At 33.0% G+C, this 17543-nt stretch overlaps 3 protein-coding genes across 7 annotated transcripts; 1 reads left to right on the forward strand and 2 right to left on the reverse strand.

The window, feature by feature from the left end:
* The first annotated feature begins 1448 nt into the window (after positions 1–1448).
* Positions 1449–5229, forward strand: LOC108205328 (protein SYM1-like). The gene is made up of 4 exons (XM_017375248.2): positions 1449–1874; positions 4209–4437; positions 4596–4720; positions 4822–5229. Exons 1-4 carry the CDS (start codon positions 1515–1517, stop codon positions 4900–4902), a joined length of 795 nt encoding a protein of 264 aa, XP_017230737.1. The 5' UTR covers positions 1449–1514; the 3' UTR covers positions 4903–5229.
* Positions 5230–5532: 303 nt separating this feature from the next.
* Positions 5533–8417, reverse strand: LOC108205326 (uncharacterized). Of its 5 annotated transcripts, none has more exons than XR_001803929.2 (5): positions 8154–8417; positions 6824–7952; positions 6143–6252; positions 5869–5940; positions 5533–5710 (listed from the first exon to the last, which is right to left on the reverse strand). XR_001803929.2 is itself a non-coding variant. In XM_064093769.1 (2 exons), the coding sequence occupies exon 2, from the start codon at positions 7794–7796 to the stop codon at positions 6825–6827; it is 972 nt and encodes a 323-aa protein (XP_063949839.1). In that variant the 5' UTR covers positions 7797–7835; positions 8154–8417; the 3' UTR covers positions 6558–6824. The 5 variants fall into 5 exon arrangements, 2 of the variants coding, with proteins under 2 accessions (XP_063949839.1, XP_017230736.1); XR_010292163.1 differs by having other exon boundaries at positions 6124–6252; XR_001803930.2 differs by having other exon boundaries at positions 5533–5940; positions 6124–6252.
* A 3415-nt stretch (positions 8418–11832) lies between these two features.
* Positions 11833–13109, reverse strand: LOC108209820 (small ribosomal subunit protein uS14z/uS14y/uS14x). Its single transcript, XM_017380958.2, has 3 exons — positions 12943–13109; positions 12198–12297; positions 11833–12040 (listed from the first exon to the last, which is right to left on the reverse strand). Exons 1-3 carry the CDS (start codon positions 13002–13004, stop codon positions 12032–12034), a joined length of 171 nt encoding a protein of 56 aa, XP_017236447.1. The 5' UTR covers positions 13005–13109; the 3' UTR covers positions 11833–12031.
* Positions 13110–17543: the final 4434 nt, after the last annotated feature.

Genomic DNA, 17543 nt, shown 5'->3' on the forward strand with positions numbered 1-17543 from the left:
TTGCTTTGCCGACTTCTTACACTTTTGACCATAACTCTTTCCCTCACACTCTCTCCATCTTTTTCGGTGCTTACGCATAGACTAATATTTTCAAACCGTTTTTCTAGTGTTTTCATGGGCAAAACTTTTTTTTTTTAAATGTGATATCATTTTTAGTTTTAAATTTTAGTTTTTTTTACATATAACTGAAATATATGTTTTTCTGAAGAATAACTGAAATTTGATGAATTCTGAAAAAATTGTGCTTTGTGTTTGAATGAGGATAATTTAATTTATTAATATATTAATTATAATGAATGTTTTAAATAAATTTTTGATTATATGTTTCTATGACACGAGAAATAAAATTTTAACACAAATTTCTTCATAAATCTAATATTATATAAATGTAAAGACCATCGTTTTCGAAGTAAAATGTATTAAGTTTGATAATGTGATACTAAGATTAAAAGTTTGTGTTCACTTGAATGGAATAAAATGAAATATTATGTGAAAGTCTTACGAAGAATGAAGAAATATGAGATAACAGTGACAAAATATTTTATTTAAATATTTTGTGATAAAGATTATAAAAAAATTATAGAAATGAAATGAACATTTTTTCCAAAACAAGTGGGTTAGAAGGACAATGCTAGGTACCCCAAATAATTTTCCCAAAAATGTTCCCAAATAGATGATGTGTGAATTTGGGATAGTTATATTGGTGAGATTGATGTAATTCAGGAAGGTCCATCTATTTAATGGCTCGATATCCAATACAAAGATGACACATGGCATTTGGGAAAATTTTGGGAAAAAAATTTAGGATAACTAGCATGTTCCGAGTTAGAATTATAATTAAAACAACAGAAATAGAATGACTGAAAGAATAAAGATTATATATATTTTCTTTGATCAACACCATTTTAGTGTATAAGTTTCATTCCATTCTCCTGCATTTCATTAAATCCAAGCGAAAACAGTCTCCTAATTTTAAAGAATAGTCGTTCCTCAAAAATTATCTATAAAAGGAAACCTATTATTCTCACCGGAGAAGTAAAAAGCATGTTATTCTAATTCTCTCCGTCCCGACCAATTGTTTATGTTTGGTTCGGACACGGAAGTTAAGAAATATATATATAATAAAAAAAAAGTGGGTGAAATAGTGAGACTCATTAATTTTTAATGTATAAAAGCGAGATAGTGAAATAAAAATAATTTGAAAAAAATAAAAAATGAAAAAGTGATAAAATTTATAATTATTTTTGATAAATTTTGAAATATAAAAAATTAAATGATATATCAGCAAACTCAAAATAGTTGGGGAGTATATATTAAAAAGATTATGTCTATTATAAAACAGCCTGTATAAATTGGTTATACCAACAAATATCTCATACAAATTGACATGCGAGTACAGAAGTCATATAATACTCGCAAACTAAACATCTATATATATAGCACTAACACACATAAAACACATACTTATTAAACACCAAACCCTCTTATTTCAACTAAACCCCCACAAAACAAAAATGGCCGCCGGAGTGCTGAGAAACGCCGTGAAACACAAATTTTCCGGCCACTATATCCAGCAAAGACATTCATTTTCCGACAGGCTCACCAAAACTCCGGGGCCCACCAACCCATCTCATCATTATTGTCAGCAAACTAAAGCTCATTACTCAAGGTTCCCTCAGTTTTTTTACAGAAAAGCCAAGGAGCTTGATTTCTCAGCTCCTGTTAATGTTTTTTCATCACCCTTTTCATCAAATTCATCAGTTTCGAGAAATGGGCTTGTGGGGTGGTACTTGGAGATGATCAAGGCTAGGCCCATTCTTACAAAGTCCATCACTTCTGCAATTATTTACACTGTTGCTGATTTTTCTTCTCAGGTATGTTTTTTCTTCATAAAGATTATAATATATGTTGAAATGGTGTGATTGTTGCCGGTTATTATATTAAGTTTTCTATGTTTTGTGATTGGCTTTTTGACTTTTTTAACTAAATGCATCAATTAAGATCATGTAATGGGGCAATTTGAGGGAGAATAAGTGATAGAAGGGAGCATTCGAGGGAAAAAATTCGGAACTTTTGTAGTTGTCTTCTAATGATTTTACTGCATAATCGGTTCGATACATTGTCTATACTAGTAAAGTTCAAATTATTATATGTCAAGTGTATTCAGGATATGCAATATTCATTTGTGAGCTGATGGGATGGAGTCTCCATGGTATTTACTTGGTCAGTTTCTTAAAAATTGGAAGGAATTTACCTAGCAACTCTCTAAATGTTTATGAGTTTGTGATGATGTTTCTTATTGACTTAAAGTATGGATCTTCACTTGTTGGCTGTTGATACAAGATCGATTCTTTTGTCTGCCAACCTTTGTGAAGAGTATATAGCTGGTTGATTTGGTGAATTATTAGGGAATTTGAAGAAGAGAAGAATCGACTAAGAAATTTTTTGGAACTATTGTTGTCAACAATTTAACTTATTCAGCTAGATTTTTCATTTTACCATTATGCTTAGGTTTGCAAATATTAGTGCTCCTACTATATATTCGATATGGAACATAGCTAGCTTAAAGCTTGCTACTACTTATGCATATGTTAGATGGATTGAATTTAAGTTCATCATATCAAAGATAAGAAGTTTTACCTTTAAATATGTGATCCTACAAGTGATTTTATTTGGATTTTGTTAGGTATATCTCAATTTGCATCTATACCATTCAGGATTATATATCTATAATTTGGTTAATGAGTGGCATTCTTATGATAGCCGTAGGTCTGTTTTGACCAAAATTATTTGGTCCTTGGCTGCTTGTTTCTCATATGTGCTTATTGTTTCTTCTTTTTTCCCTATAATTATATTACAAACTGTACTTTGTTACAAGGAAAGCTCATATGAAATCGAATTGTACATTTTATTATCTATGGAGGGGGATGCAAGGCTTAGCCTAGCGGATATTCCTCTCCTTAGAACCCTGGTGGGGGCATGGTGCATGTATTCATAATATCTGTAAATGACCTACCAGGAAAAAAAGAGTATGCTTTCTGCAAGTGTGCTGCAGAATTCTGAATATATATATTATAAAAGAGAAAATAAACAATATCTATGGTAAGTCAATAAAACAAACTTGTTCGGTGGTGTCTATTAGTTGATGGCTTCACCTAGCATCTTTTTTTATTTATAGTTTAGTAAAAAACTACAGTATTTCCTTATACTATAGAAGATTGGCACTGGTTTAAAAGCTAGAGGCGTCAATCAATTGTAACTTAGTTCTCTCTCATTTTTTTGTTTAGGCAGAACATCTTAGATACTTTGATTGGATTTGTTATTACCATCAGGGACCTAGTATATTAGAATTGAAGTAGACTATTGCATATCCATATTAGATTCATTATTATGTAAAAGTGTATTGGGTCTCACACTTCATAAACATGTCATACTACTACAAACTCTATAATAATGCAAGATTTATTATGGAATTACTATTTAAATGTAATTATATAATGTATAACTACGACAGCCAGACTCTTGGACACTGGGAGTCTGGGACATGGGTGTGGAAACGCAAACACTTGCTCAAGGGAAATAACATGCACAATACATTACTGAGTTAAACTATTGCACATGTATCCATGTTAAACTCGTTTACATAATCAGATTAATTAAAAATACCAAGTACAATTCACCAGTCTTGTAGTTTGTAATACAAAATTTTAAGCTAAATTAGTTTGTATTTTGACCTATGTTACCCGGACTCGGCTGAAAGTGTCCAGACCGGATTCGTGTCCGAGTGTTGGACTCGGCAATATTTTGAAAAATTTACATGTTTTTGGCCTAAAATAAGTGTCGGAGTGTCCATACCCATGTCCGAGTGTCAAGTGTCCGACACGGGTACTCGAGGCAAAATGAAGAGTCCGGGTAACGTAGATTTTGACACATGCATATGTAACTTTTCTTTATTTGACCCTTCTTCCAGGAAAATTTTTACATGTTAGTTTATAAGCCACTTCTTATTAGTAACGGCTTTCTTGTAGGACTGCAGTCTTCCATATTCAGTTTTGTATTTAGACATGTTTATAATAGTGTTGTTCAAAGGAAGTCTCTCTTCACTGTGTCTGTTTGTTATATTGCTCCTCTTCAAGTGCGTTTGTTTGTTATTTGGCTTAACTAGATTTTGGTAATTGGGAAATAATAAAACATATAATTTTCTTCAGAAAATTGTAAGTCCGTCTTCAGCGCCCTATGATGTAGTGCGAACACTGCGTATGGCTGGATATGGAATGCTAATATTAGGGCCATCTTTGCATTTCTGGTTCAATTTTGTATCTAAGGCCCTTCCAAAGCGAGATCTTCTTACCACAATGACAAAGATAGTCATGGGGCAAACTCTATATGGACCTCTTATGACTGTAGTATTCTTCTCAGTCAATGCAAGCTTACAAGGTATTGCCTCTGTTATTCCCGAGTAATAAAAAAATCAATGTTATTTTTTTCTTGTTTATGTGTGTGTGAATGTGTGTGTGTTGAATAATCTAGTGATGGGCACGATTATTAACCATCATAATGTTTCAAAACTGATGTTCATGGTGCTTTTAAAAAAGGTGAAAATGGAGAGGAAATTTATGCTCGACTGAGGAGAGACTTGGTGCCTACAATGATAAGTGGTGTAATGTATTGGCCATTGTGTGATTTTGTGACATTCAAGTTCATTCCTGTTCAGTTGCAGGTATATATCATAGCTTTTTTTTTTTGTGAATGGTAATAAATATTTAAAAATCTGAACCCATTAGTGATTATATCTTTATATTCTCCGTATGTCTTTTTCAGCCTTTGGTGAGTAATTCATTTTCCTATCTTTGGACCGTGTACATGACATACATGGCAAGCTTAGACAGAGCAGATGTTTAGTGATATGTAACTGGCTCTGCTGGAATCACCGGAATCAGCATCTTATGGTGCCTATCCTCAAACTCGACAAGTTCTGGTGAATGTTTTTGGCACAGTACCATTCTACTGACATCAAGGAAGCTGTAAGAAGTAATACAATTTCAATGCTACCTCAACTTGTTCTGCATTGTTCATCTATAGAGCTGGAGTTCAAATAGTTTTGTAACTTTTAGGTGATACAGAATTATAATACCTCACAATTTGTAAAATGGATATCTTACCAACCTTTAATCAGGTGCTTTTAAGTTCTGTCCATTAAAATGGATGAAGTCATTCAGTGTTGTCCATTGTCGGGTTACTGCAATATGCATCAACATTAAATACTGTAACAATCTTGCAATTTTTGTTATTTTCTTTGTCGAATTCTGTTACAGTACTGAAAATGTTAATATTGATCTGTTCTTTCTTCCCCTACTCTTTTATGTGTTCCAGACCTATGTCTAGTTTAGTAACGATAGTCTCACTGCAACAGTTCAGTGCCTAATTTAGTAACGATAGTCTCACTGCAACAGTTCAGTGCTTAATCAATTTGACAGTTATGCACTGATGGCAATATCTTTCGAAACATGAAGCTGGGAAGGGATTCAGTAATTAAATTCATGAAGCTCCATTCCACATTGACAATAGAATACAAATGTGTTGCACAGCAATTATTATCTGGCAAATCCTGAAACAAAAGACAAGCAATTCGCTTGCGGATCAAGTCCATCGATCCAATCTTCTGTTATTAGCAGCTGTATCAGGCCCTCCAGATGCTTTTATCCCCCTTCTGTTCCAAGATCAGATAGTAAGAACAGAAAATACAAAGGAATCGTAATTGTTTGTCAACAACACTATATTAGGCTCAAATCAATCTATTTATGAGGTGATCCCTTGTCCAGAATCACAGATGCATCAAAAAACATGTGTACATAAAAATGCCTAAACCTTGATGTCTTTTGTATCTAGTCAAAGTGCCTAAGTCCATATTCCTCATCCCTTAGCAAAACCTCACCTACCCTGTACACAATGGGGAAAACAGCTTAGTTTAACAGTTCATTCAGAGTGTTTCTAGAGCTCAAGTACTTGAAGAAATCATCTCTGCAACAGGAGATACTCTGATTGCTATGGTTAGCATGATTTTTTTTCTGTATATTGCTAAAGAACACGTAAAAAGGTATGAACTATAAAAATGAAACTGACCAATAACTGTATCTCTGACCTGCGAGTTGTAATGATAGAGCTAAACAGTTGCATCTTTCAGGAGGACAACAAAGGGGGAATGATAATAAGATGAGCTTCAGGCAGAATCTCAGCTTGAAGTACTACCACCTAAATAAAAAGGAAATCAAAAGGGTAAACTAAAACAGTAATAACAGATAGACAAGATAAATGAAACTCGTCAGTCGTCTTGAATGCTCAATGCATTAGGTAATTACATACGTGACACAAATTAAATAGAATTCAGCAATCAGCATACATCCACACAAAACTAGAAAACGAAAAAACAACAGTGTAGACAAAATTACAGAATTTAAGTGCCACAGGAAAATGTAATGTAAAATCAGGACTCTTAAGTTATTTATATGCAATTTTGGCAATTCAGTGTTACACAGAAGTTCATGTAGAGCAAAATCTGAAGCAGAAGAGAGAACATAATTCATTGTACAACAAAGTTAGAGTTCTTGAGACTGAAAGTCTCTACAAGTACAAGGAAATGTGCATGTTGGCCACAGACTCCCAGCATTATAACTTCTAATTTTATCATGAAATCTAACAATATAGTTCTTTAGTCCCTGGAGGACTTGAACAATTTTTCTTTTTTCTTTCAAACTGAGCTACTGTATAATGGTAAAGCCAAAATTCATGTGGCAATGAAGAAAGTAATGCTGGAACAGGTTACATTATTCCTCATATGCACAAGCACAAGCCTTCTCAAGTAGCACTGGCCAGTCTCCTCCGAGTATGCATGGATTTGATTCCATTACAACACAAAAGTCTAGAAGAGAAGCATATGTGGAGTTGGATGGCTTTTCCAAAAATCTCTCTGTCACAGGTAACGTTGACTTCAAACCAGTTAATCTCTGATCAATTATATGTGGAAGGCGCTCTTTTATACACCTCGAACCCGCCAATCGAATACAAGGTTCTATCAATCTCTTCAGGTAACAATCCAAACCATTATTCATCACATTAGCACAGTCTACGGAAATGTTAAAGCCATCCATCTCCAGCTTCTGCTCCAGACGATTCTTCAAATATTTAGCATCAGGTAGCTCACAAGTTTGTTGACAGGTCAAAGCTTGAAACTTCTTTTGAGTTCCACTAGAAAGTGCTTTACGTGCACCCTTATTTACTAGGATTCCCAAAGGAGCAGTAAAAGGGCTTCTACTTTGAATGCTCGGGCTTTCAGCAGCCTGCTCAACTTCTTCACCATCTTCCACAGATACAACTTCAACGGGAGGCCTGCTACCAAGAGAAAGTAGCTCAGTTGCACTTTGCTGACTCTTTCCAAGAGGTCCAAGAGGACTTGGACGGTCACGAAACTTGCCCCGATCCCTATTTGCCAGAGATCTACCATTATGAGGAGATGGAGGAACTGAATTAAGACTTTGTACTCTAACCCTCAACGGGGAAACTGCACTAACACAAGAATTCTTGAGGATGGTCCGAATAAGCTGGTTGTGAAGGCAAAGATTCTCTTTACCCAATATTCGCATACAGGATTTATCAAATTCACACTTTCCAACCTTTAAACAAAAGAAATTTTTAAGTTGAGCAAAGTATTTCTCTGCTCTTCGACGCCCAATCTTCCTGCACATAACATCCTTCAGCTCTACAGTATCTACTCGAGTAAACTTTTCACTGGCCACCATTTCGACTCCAAAAGCCTCCACACTGACCAAACAGAAAACCTGCCTAGGACAACAAAAAGTAAAAGAAAGTCCCGGTTCTTCAACTCTAAATGCTATCCAACAACACAATTTCACTTGGAGAACCAACAGTAACCTCAGTTCCTACCGATTAATAAGCTGCCATTATAATATAAATCAAAACAAGCAAAATCAATACAGAAACAAAACAAGTAGCAGAATAAAAAACAAACCTTTTAGACAATTCAAAATGTGATCAAACAATACAACTATCCTACAGCTTCAGAACAAAAATCTTAAAATCAAATATAACCCATTTCTAATTGCTACTAATACTAAGAACCCAATTGAAAAAATTACCTGAATCGAAGAACCCCCAGGTTGCAGTTCCTAAGCAATTCTTGGTTTTGACCAAATTGGAAGTGCGACTGATAGAATTATTGTAGATGGTGATGTTTTCCAAGTGAAATGAAGATGACCCAACAGGATTTAATGTAAGAAAAGCCTGTGTCTCGGAACATGTTTCGCAAGAAGTATACAAAATGTGATGAGTCCGATCTTTAATTATTTGCAAGGGAGAAAGAATGAGATTTAGTAAGGGCGTGTTTGGATGTGTATTGTTTACTGCTCCTGGTTTTGCCTTTAAAATGTACCGGCCGTCCATGCGGAGTGAGAATGAGAAATGAAAATGAAAGGTTAAAGAATTATCTACTCATCAAATAGAAATATCTATATAATAAAATTACTGATTACCATCTCGATCAATATATGAATTTCAAGTCTTATTTTCACTCGGTTTTATTAGTTATGAATCAAATATCCGAACATAGATACCAAATTTTTAGATGGCTTAAACATAATTGAACTCGTAGATAACTTGCAAGTGAGTCACTGAACTGAAAAAACTTGCGTTCGACTAAGACAAATTATTATAACTTGAATTCGAGTGACTACACACAATATTATTTGCATGTTTGTTAAGTAGGGTTGACTTTTAGTGGAGCCCCATTAATTTGTGTCAATGTACTGCCATGTGTTAAAATTGACCCAAAATAACAATAACTCTAACCCGATCCAACGATATAAGCCAATGTTTAAAACCCGATCCATCAATATAACCCAACGCGAACCAAAACACCTATATCTGGTTAGATCATTTTAGCAGAATCGATTAACACTATCAAGCGATTCAGTGAGTAACACCGGCGATGCTGTGAGAATGAAGAAAAAACGCCGCGGCAAGGGCAAGAAGACAAGATCTTCCACTGAATCACAGTAAGTAACCGATTGCAGTTCACTTAAATCATTTCCTTTTCAAGATTAGGGTTCGGTTAGGATTCAATTAAATCATTTCCTTTAAAAGATTAGGGTTCAATTAAATCGTTTAATTAAAGAGTTCTTGTCTCTAAATTCTACAGAAAGAAGCTATATTCAGGATGACATTGTTCCTAGTGATCTTAAATCACCTAAAAAAGAAGCTGCTGATGAAGTACTCACATCAAAGAGAAAGCCTACTCGAAATTCAAATGTGTGGGATCATTACACTAAAGTGAAAAGAGAAAATTCCCGTGAAACTATATGCAAGTGTAACTACTGTGGTGCTTCATGCTTGCCATAATAAAAGAGTTGACACAAGTAGTTTATGGGGTCATTTGCAGAAATGTAAGAAGAATCCACACCGGGAAAATGATAAAGGCCAGAAGGTGCTTAACTTTCATAAGGCAGCTAGTGAAGGGGCAAATTTGCTACCAATGACATTTAACAAAGTGAGGTGTAGGAATGCACTAGCAAAGTTTGTGGTGCATGATGAACATGCCTTTGCAGTGGTCGAGGGTATTGGATTCATGAAGTTTATTAGTGAATTGTAACCCAAGTTCGTTGTTCCTAGTCGAATTACCGTTGCTAGGAACATAAACCATTTATATTTGAAGGAGAGATCAAACTATTAGAAGAATTAACAACTGTTGGTCAAAGCATTTGTTTAGCAATGTGATCAAAACTATGTGATCCTTGACACAACTGAGTTGAAGTGTCAGGATAGGTACATGATCACTGATTCTCGTTTTAGAATTTGAGACTGAATTTCTGATTCGGTGATTATTCACTTAGTCAGTTATCTTATTCCAAGTGTATATATAGGTGTATATGTTATATATAAAAGTTAAGTGCATTTTTTCGTGAGTAAATATGAATAAAAACATAGGTTCCCTTATGATACATGCCTGAATCTGTCACAGTTATTATAATCTTTCTTAAGCTAGGTGCTGAAAAGGGTTCAGTATTGAAGACGTTTGATTTTGAGAGTGTCTGCTAGAAATCAGCAACAAACTTAACGAAGGTTGTCTGATTTATATTTTGTTATTCATATCATATTGATACCTTGGTTTATAATAGGTACATTGTCCTGCATCGTAGCCTATTTTATAGACTAATAGTTGAGAAGTGTTTTGTGCTTTTCACTTCCCTTGTATATTAGGATCGAACTGAACTGAATTTACACGATTCAATTCGGTTTGATTTTACTCAAACCTACTCAAGTAAATATTCCGTTATACATGTCTTTGAACTATTTGAGAGGTCCAAGCTGCTTGCCATCAGCAACGATCTTTATTGTAAACTTTAACTGGGAATTAAGCTGATAACACAATTAAATAACAAAGTGACCTTGTAAGGTATCACAGGGCTGGACAGCAGCGCTGGCACAAAGCCCTACATCGCACTCTCCAGTTAGAGCATCTACAACGGTGCTCCCAAACCATTCCTTAGAGCATCTTCAATGGGCTCCTCAAACAAGCTCTTATGTCTAAAATTTAGGAGGATATGAAAAATTAGAGTTCCAATGGGCTCCTAGTAGCTCTTTTTAAATTTAAGAGCTTCCTTTCTCTCCTTTCTTTTAAAGAGCATCTAGGTGCTCCTAAATTATTTTCATTAAATAAAATAATCACTTCCTTTGATTTCTATTCACTTCTCTCTAATTCTCTCTCTAACTTTTCTCTCAAATAGTAATAAAATATGAGTTAAGAGCAAGTATAAAGAATATAGTTGTCACGAATCACGATATTCAATGTATTAACTTACTAAGAGCCACATATTATATTAATTTTTAAAGAAGGATTTAAGAGCACCATCGGAGATGCTCTTAAACAATAATAATATGAAGTGTGGGTTAATACATTGGAAAACATGAGAACTCCAATGTTACTCTTTATATTTGTCTCCTTGTTCACATTTTATATTTATTTATATAAATGAGAAGAAAAAGTTAACTAAAAGAGAGAGAAGATTGAAGCGAAATTAATACTACCTCCGTTTCAAATTAGATGTCCAATTTAAAAAAATCACACAGTTTAAGAAAAGTGGTTGTTCACAAATTAATTGCATTAAATGATCAAAATATGTGGAGTGAGATTGATCTAGGAAATATAAATAAGAGATATGTGGAGTAGAAATGTCTTTGGAAATATACATTTGCATTGAAAGTTGATGTGGACAAGTAATTTGGAAAAAAAAAAATTCTTAAAAGTGGACATGTAAATTGAAACGGAGGGAGTATTATATTGAGTTAATAGCTACTAGATGCTTTTTAAAAAAAGAAGAGAGAGTAGACTCTTAAATTTTTAAAAAGCATCTAAAAACCCATTAGAGCTCTAATTCTTGACTTACTCTTAAAATCTTTAAATTTAGAGTTAAGAGCTTGTTTAAAGAGCACATTGGAAATGCTCTTATGCGCACATCTCTTTAAATTTAGAGACTCTTTTTTTAAGAGATCACCAATTCATCCTCACTTTTGAATATCTTTGTTATAGTAGAGCTCAACATGAATAAATAATGATAAAAAATAATAGAGAGAGTATTGTTAAAGTTCATGTTCTTAACTTCGTACTAAATTACTAAGAGTCATATTTTTTATATTATATTTGAGAGCATATTAGAAGGCTCTTGGAGATCCACCAAGACAGATTCTCTAAGAGAGGGCATGTCAACTTTGACAAATTAAAGAGTGAGATTTGCAGAATATGAAAATGTTGTTATCTAAACAAAAAGAACAATAGCAGCTTCAAATTTGCCAATGCTTTAATAGTCTACAAATTACTCAATCTATTACATCATCAGGATGGATCCATTGTCTCCAGAAAAACAAAACTACATCTTCATGAAACTAAATTGACAATAAAACAGGTACCACAAGTCTTCTTCGGCAGGGTGAAGGACTGTGGGGGTAGATGACAAGTCCCAACTTAACGATACTGCAGACAAATAAAACGAATTATTAGACATAGGTACATAACACTTCATCTTGAAATTACACAAGCTCATATTACAGAAGCAAGAAACCCAATTGCCCACAATAGTAAAGTAACCAACATGTGTGTTCTGTGTTCATGTCAAAACTTAGCAGAATACCTTGATGAAACCGATTTCCTTGGCATTGGTTTTAAAGCACTGTCTGCAGCACATTATCCCATACTTTCTAATTATCCCATGAGGATTTCCACAAACACGGCTGCAAGAACAAAAGTACCATTAAATAAATATTTCCTTTCAACCTTTGAATGTCCTAAATATGACACACTCCACAAACTATTCAACACGGCAATATACAAAGAAATCGAAGAACAGCAAACATTCAATTCAGTTTAACAGATTGTATTCAATCAACCTAAATCAACAGCTTACAAAAGACTAAACTAATAACGGTATTAGCACTATGAAACTTCCGACTTAACCTCGACTATTTCTCGCAAAACACAACATACTCAATGGCTACTAAACTTCTAAATCATGCACAAATGCTTAACTTCTGCGTTGAAAACAGCCCCAAAATTCAGATTTCAACACATCAGTGTTATTGTACATTAGGGGCTTAACACCAATAGATAGATTAAACTCAACTAAGTCATTGTCACTAATTACTCCAACTGAATCAAAGTTAATCACCTAACATCATTCGACAAAAACATCTTAAACATACGAAAATCATTATTATCAAACAATTACAATAAATCATTCAAAAGAAACATAACTGAAATCAGAAAATAAAACATGATAACAAAAACCCATGAGTCTAAAAAGGAGTAAAGTGAAAAAACAATATAATAAAGAGAACTTTGAATTAAAAAGCTATGTAGATGAAATTGCAAGTGATTACCAGGCGCGAGAGCCAGGGCCGTAGGTCTTGGGATGCGCGTTCCAGATGTTTGAGTGCCCCATATCTCTCTCTCAATCTCTCTCCGTCTCTCTCCCTCTCCCTCTCCCTCGTTGAGATTGATCTGGAATTATAACAAGGCAGCTGCGGTAAAGAAATTGACTGATAATTTTGTATTTAAAGGCATGAAAAACCCTAATAACTTCTTGGGCTTTGGTTTCCCGGATCTGCTTGAATGGGCTAAAGTTCGGGTCAACTTCAATTAACTCTATTGTTTGAATTTTGAAGGGCCTGTAAATGGGCCTGGTAGCCTGGTCCATAGGTAGACGCAACCACTTCTTTCTCAACATGTCTGATTTTATAAATGTAGTTCGGATCGGATGGCCTCGCTATCAATGGCCTTTAAAGTTTAAATCATATTAGCCTTTAACCCTGCGAAGCACGGGCGGGTATCTAGTTTTAATTTATTATTTAAATTCAAACATCATTTTATTAGTATTTTAGTATTATGAATTGAATTTTAATTAAATTATATTAAAAAACTGATTTGATTTTCTCACGAAAATTAGCTTTTACAATTATTATCTATCTATAAATATTTTTCTGTTATAATATGTGATAATTTATTAATCAATTAATTTTAAATCAGATTTTTCAAATTTCGTATATCTTCATAGTGAAAAAAGACATTTGTTGTGTAACAAATTAAAGTTAAAAATGGTTAAGTAAGGGTTCGTGCTTATATTGAAATAGAAGACTTTAGAATTATAAAGAGTTGTATAATGTTGAAAAAAAAAGATATTCCAAAATTGGTTATTTATAATTTAATTTTAATATCATTATAATTTTTTATGAAATATTATATGATAATGTATTGTTATGGGTGTTTTTAGTATTTAAAACTATTTAACAATGTAGTATTTATACACCTCCACATGCTGTAGACTTTTAGTTTTATAGAGAGAGTACCAAATCAAAAAATATAACTAAAATATTGGACTACAAATTATACTCATGTTGGCTTATTATAGTATAGTATATATACAAATTATACTCATGTTGACTTATTATAGTATAGTATAGATACGTATTAAAAAAATTCAAAATTATTGTTTAAATTTTTGTAAATATTTATAGGTATTTAGATTATTTATTTTTTATTACACTTTCGGCATGTTTATGGTTGATATCCAGCATGTAGATAGCTGGGTTGCTGCACCTCTTATCTTAGTTTATGCGATTAGAGTTTATGAACACCGGTCTAATAATCGCTTTTATGTGATAAGATCAATTGTGATGGTACTGCTTTGTGAGATGTTGGTGCAATTTGGATCGTTTGGAATATCTTTGATTTATTTTTAGTTTTAAGAATTTTTAAATTTTATGTGTTAAACGGTCATGAAACAAAACAGCTAATTATTTCTTGTATGTTATTTGTTTTCCAACTATAACACAATTTGCAATATAAAGCCTTGTATATCTAGTTATAAACGAATCCCAAAAATCAAATTATGAAATATATAACCAATATTAAAGGGCATATATTACACATACCTAAGATAATATTTAAAATTACTAAAACAAAAGATTTTGAACTCGTACAATTATCGTGAGGTTAATTCACACATGATTCTTACCTTATTGAATGTAAGTAGATGCAGACACCGAATATGACTAAAAATGAATTGCACCGCCTCACTCGTCATTTACCTCATCTCAATTATTTTATCATCGAATCAAAATCTTGGAAATCGAGCAAATCCAACATTCAAGAACAGATCCGGTTAAGAGTATTATTAAAAAAAACAATAACAAATCGAAAGAAATTAAACTGATTTGGGGTTTTCGACATGTGAAAACGTATAGAAGTTTCGGCGGCGGTTAGGAAAAAAAGAGAGTGGTTCCTTGTCACTGTTATTATTTGTTCTAAAGTATGAGTTTTTTCTCAATTATGTTTCAGCTTAAAAAGTGATGGTAACACAGGGGTCATTTTTGATCGCTCTAATATCGTAAGCTAGGTCATTCATTGTGCACACTTCATTTCATTTTCAAGAAAAAGTTGAGAGAGAGCGCTTTAGAGAAGCATTGTGAAGTGAGAGTTAAAGATTAAACAAGAAGACAACTTAAAAATATTTTACACGTCTAGCGCTTTTTAACCGCTAAACATGTAGCGTCTTGCACTTAAAACCCATTAGACGTGTAAAATTTGATTTTAATCTTGCCCATCTGTGACTAGATCTAACGGTTAAAAAACTAAATGTTAGGTACCGACTCCCAACAGTCACTTGATGGGGATCAGCACCCACCCACACACCCACACACATATATATCTTTTTGATCTCTCTTTAAATAACAACTCTCATTCCTTGTAGAATTCTGAAAGCTTGATTCGACACGTATCTATTAACCTGATCAATTCTTCTTTTGGAAAATACGACGAATAATTTCATATGTGTTGACCTTTAGTGCACTGTTCTTTTACAAACGACTTAACACTGATCCCGAACTTCGTATTGTCTTTAGTGAATTTCGTACATGTTGACCTTTAGTGCACTGGTCTTTCACAAACGACTTAACACCGACCTTTAGTCCTCACATGATTCTTAATTCATTTTTATTTAATAAAAGTTTCATTCCCTCCGATTTACATATGAAAAACATAAAATATATATCACTAAAAATTGACACCCTTAAAAATATAACACTTATTAAAAACGGCATATTTTATATTATATTTAAAACGAAATGATCTTGGGCAAGGCATCCATCATCTTGTACAAGCCCACACGCTCGTTAAATTAGGCCTATCAATTTTAATTATTTCTTAATTTTTTATAAATCAGTTCGAAGGACATATGCAAAATGAACGCAAGCTAACTAACAGGGGTGTATTGGATTGGGATTTTAATCCATTAAAATCCATAGACTAAAAACAATGCATTAAAATCCCAATCGAATACACCCCGTAAATGACATATGCAAAATACTCCAGAATGTTCGATGAGCATATAGAATTCAGATTCATCACGTTTATGTAATTGGAATTCTATAACCATATACTGAACCCGTAAACAAAAGAAAGGAAAGGGAGAGTTTTGAAGCAAAAGCAATGCTTTAAAGAAGTTAAGTCAATCATTCATTCCCTTTATCACTTTTAAAGTGGGCTAATGACTTAATAATTACCCACAACTATCTACATTTGTGCATGAATGTGTTAGGAAAACTTTGTGTTGCATCTGAAAATTATGGAAGTTTACTTTATTTCAAAGTGACATGGAGTTCACCCCAAGTCACATGACTGCAGATTTGCAGTCATCAGCTCTTAATTAGACTTAGAAAATAATGTACTGAGTTTAACCAAAACTGGAGTATTGTTTATTTTTGCAGTTAAGTAAGATTAGCATTCAGCATAATTAATCATGTCATGTCAGTTATTATAACAACTAAATTAACAACCCATTTGGTCATTTGTCACTGTTCTGTCTGTTAATTGTCTCCCTAAATCCAGTGGCTGACTCACACTGTTCTGCAACTTTAATGCAGCCACAATAAACACATTTTAATAATTTCTTTTTAATTGTTTATTCAAAATAATTAATGTCATTTAATTATAACTGTATTTCATTTCACTTTTTAGAAGCACCGGTCATACATGCTCATATATATTTTTTTAATTACATATATAGTTCATTCATTCTATAAAATAGGGCTCTATTTATTAAAATTTGATATATAGTATAAAATATACCATGTTATTTAAAAATAAAGGTGTTCCGATTATTGATCATTGAGCCCGTTTGACTGTACATATGACTTATTTCTTAATACAATACTCCCTCCGTCCCATTTTACATGTCCCTTTTGAAAAAAAAATTTGTCTCAAATTACTTGTCCACTTCTCTTTTCAAAGCAACTTTTTGTACGTTTTTTCAAAATGTAACAACTTCCAATGTTTGACTAGCATATATATATACACAACTCTATCTAATTCATTACATTTATTAGGGATATGTATGAAAACAAGATATCCACCTAACATTTTCTTAAGATGCGTTATTTTTCCAAGAGGGACAAGTAAAAGGGGACGGAGGGAGTATATAATTAAACATGACTTATATGATAAACTGGAAGCTTAAAATATCTGTTTGGATAATTTTAATTTATTAATGACTTATGAGTTATTATAAATGTAATGTGCTTGTTGAATGGGAGAGAAGCACTTCTTCTCAGAAAAAGTTGACTTTTACTTTTCTTGATCTTTTTGTGTAAATAAGTAGAAGGAATTTTTAGATGTTACAAATGCTAACTTTTTCTCTCAGAGCTTCTACTTCTTTGTCAAACACTTTAATCACTTATAAGTCTTAATTTGCTTTTTAACTTATAATTCATTTTTTTACTTTGATCAAGAAGCACTTATTTCAATCTCACCCAAACGGCCCCAATAATAAAAATAAAAATGATTTATAGATAATTTATGTATTATGAGTAATTTTTATCAAAAAAAAGGTTTAAAAAAATCACTGGAAAAAATATCTCAAACTAACTTCCGACTTTAAGTCAATTTCTGACTTATCTGACTTTAAGTCGATTTCTGACTTATTGCA

The sequence above is a fragment of the Daucus carota genome, chromosome 1, assembly GCF_001625215.2.
Source record: "Daucus carota subsp. sativus chromosome 1, DH1 v3.0, whole genome shotgun sequence".
NCBI classification, from domain to species: Eukaryota; Viridiplantae; Streptophyta; class Magnoliopsida; order Apiales; family Apiaceae; genus Daucus; species Daucus carota.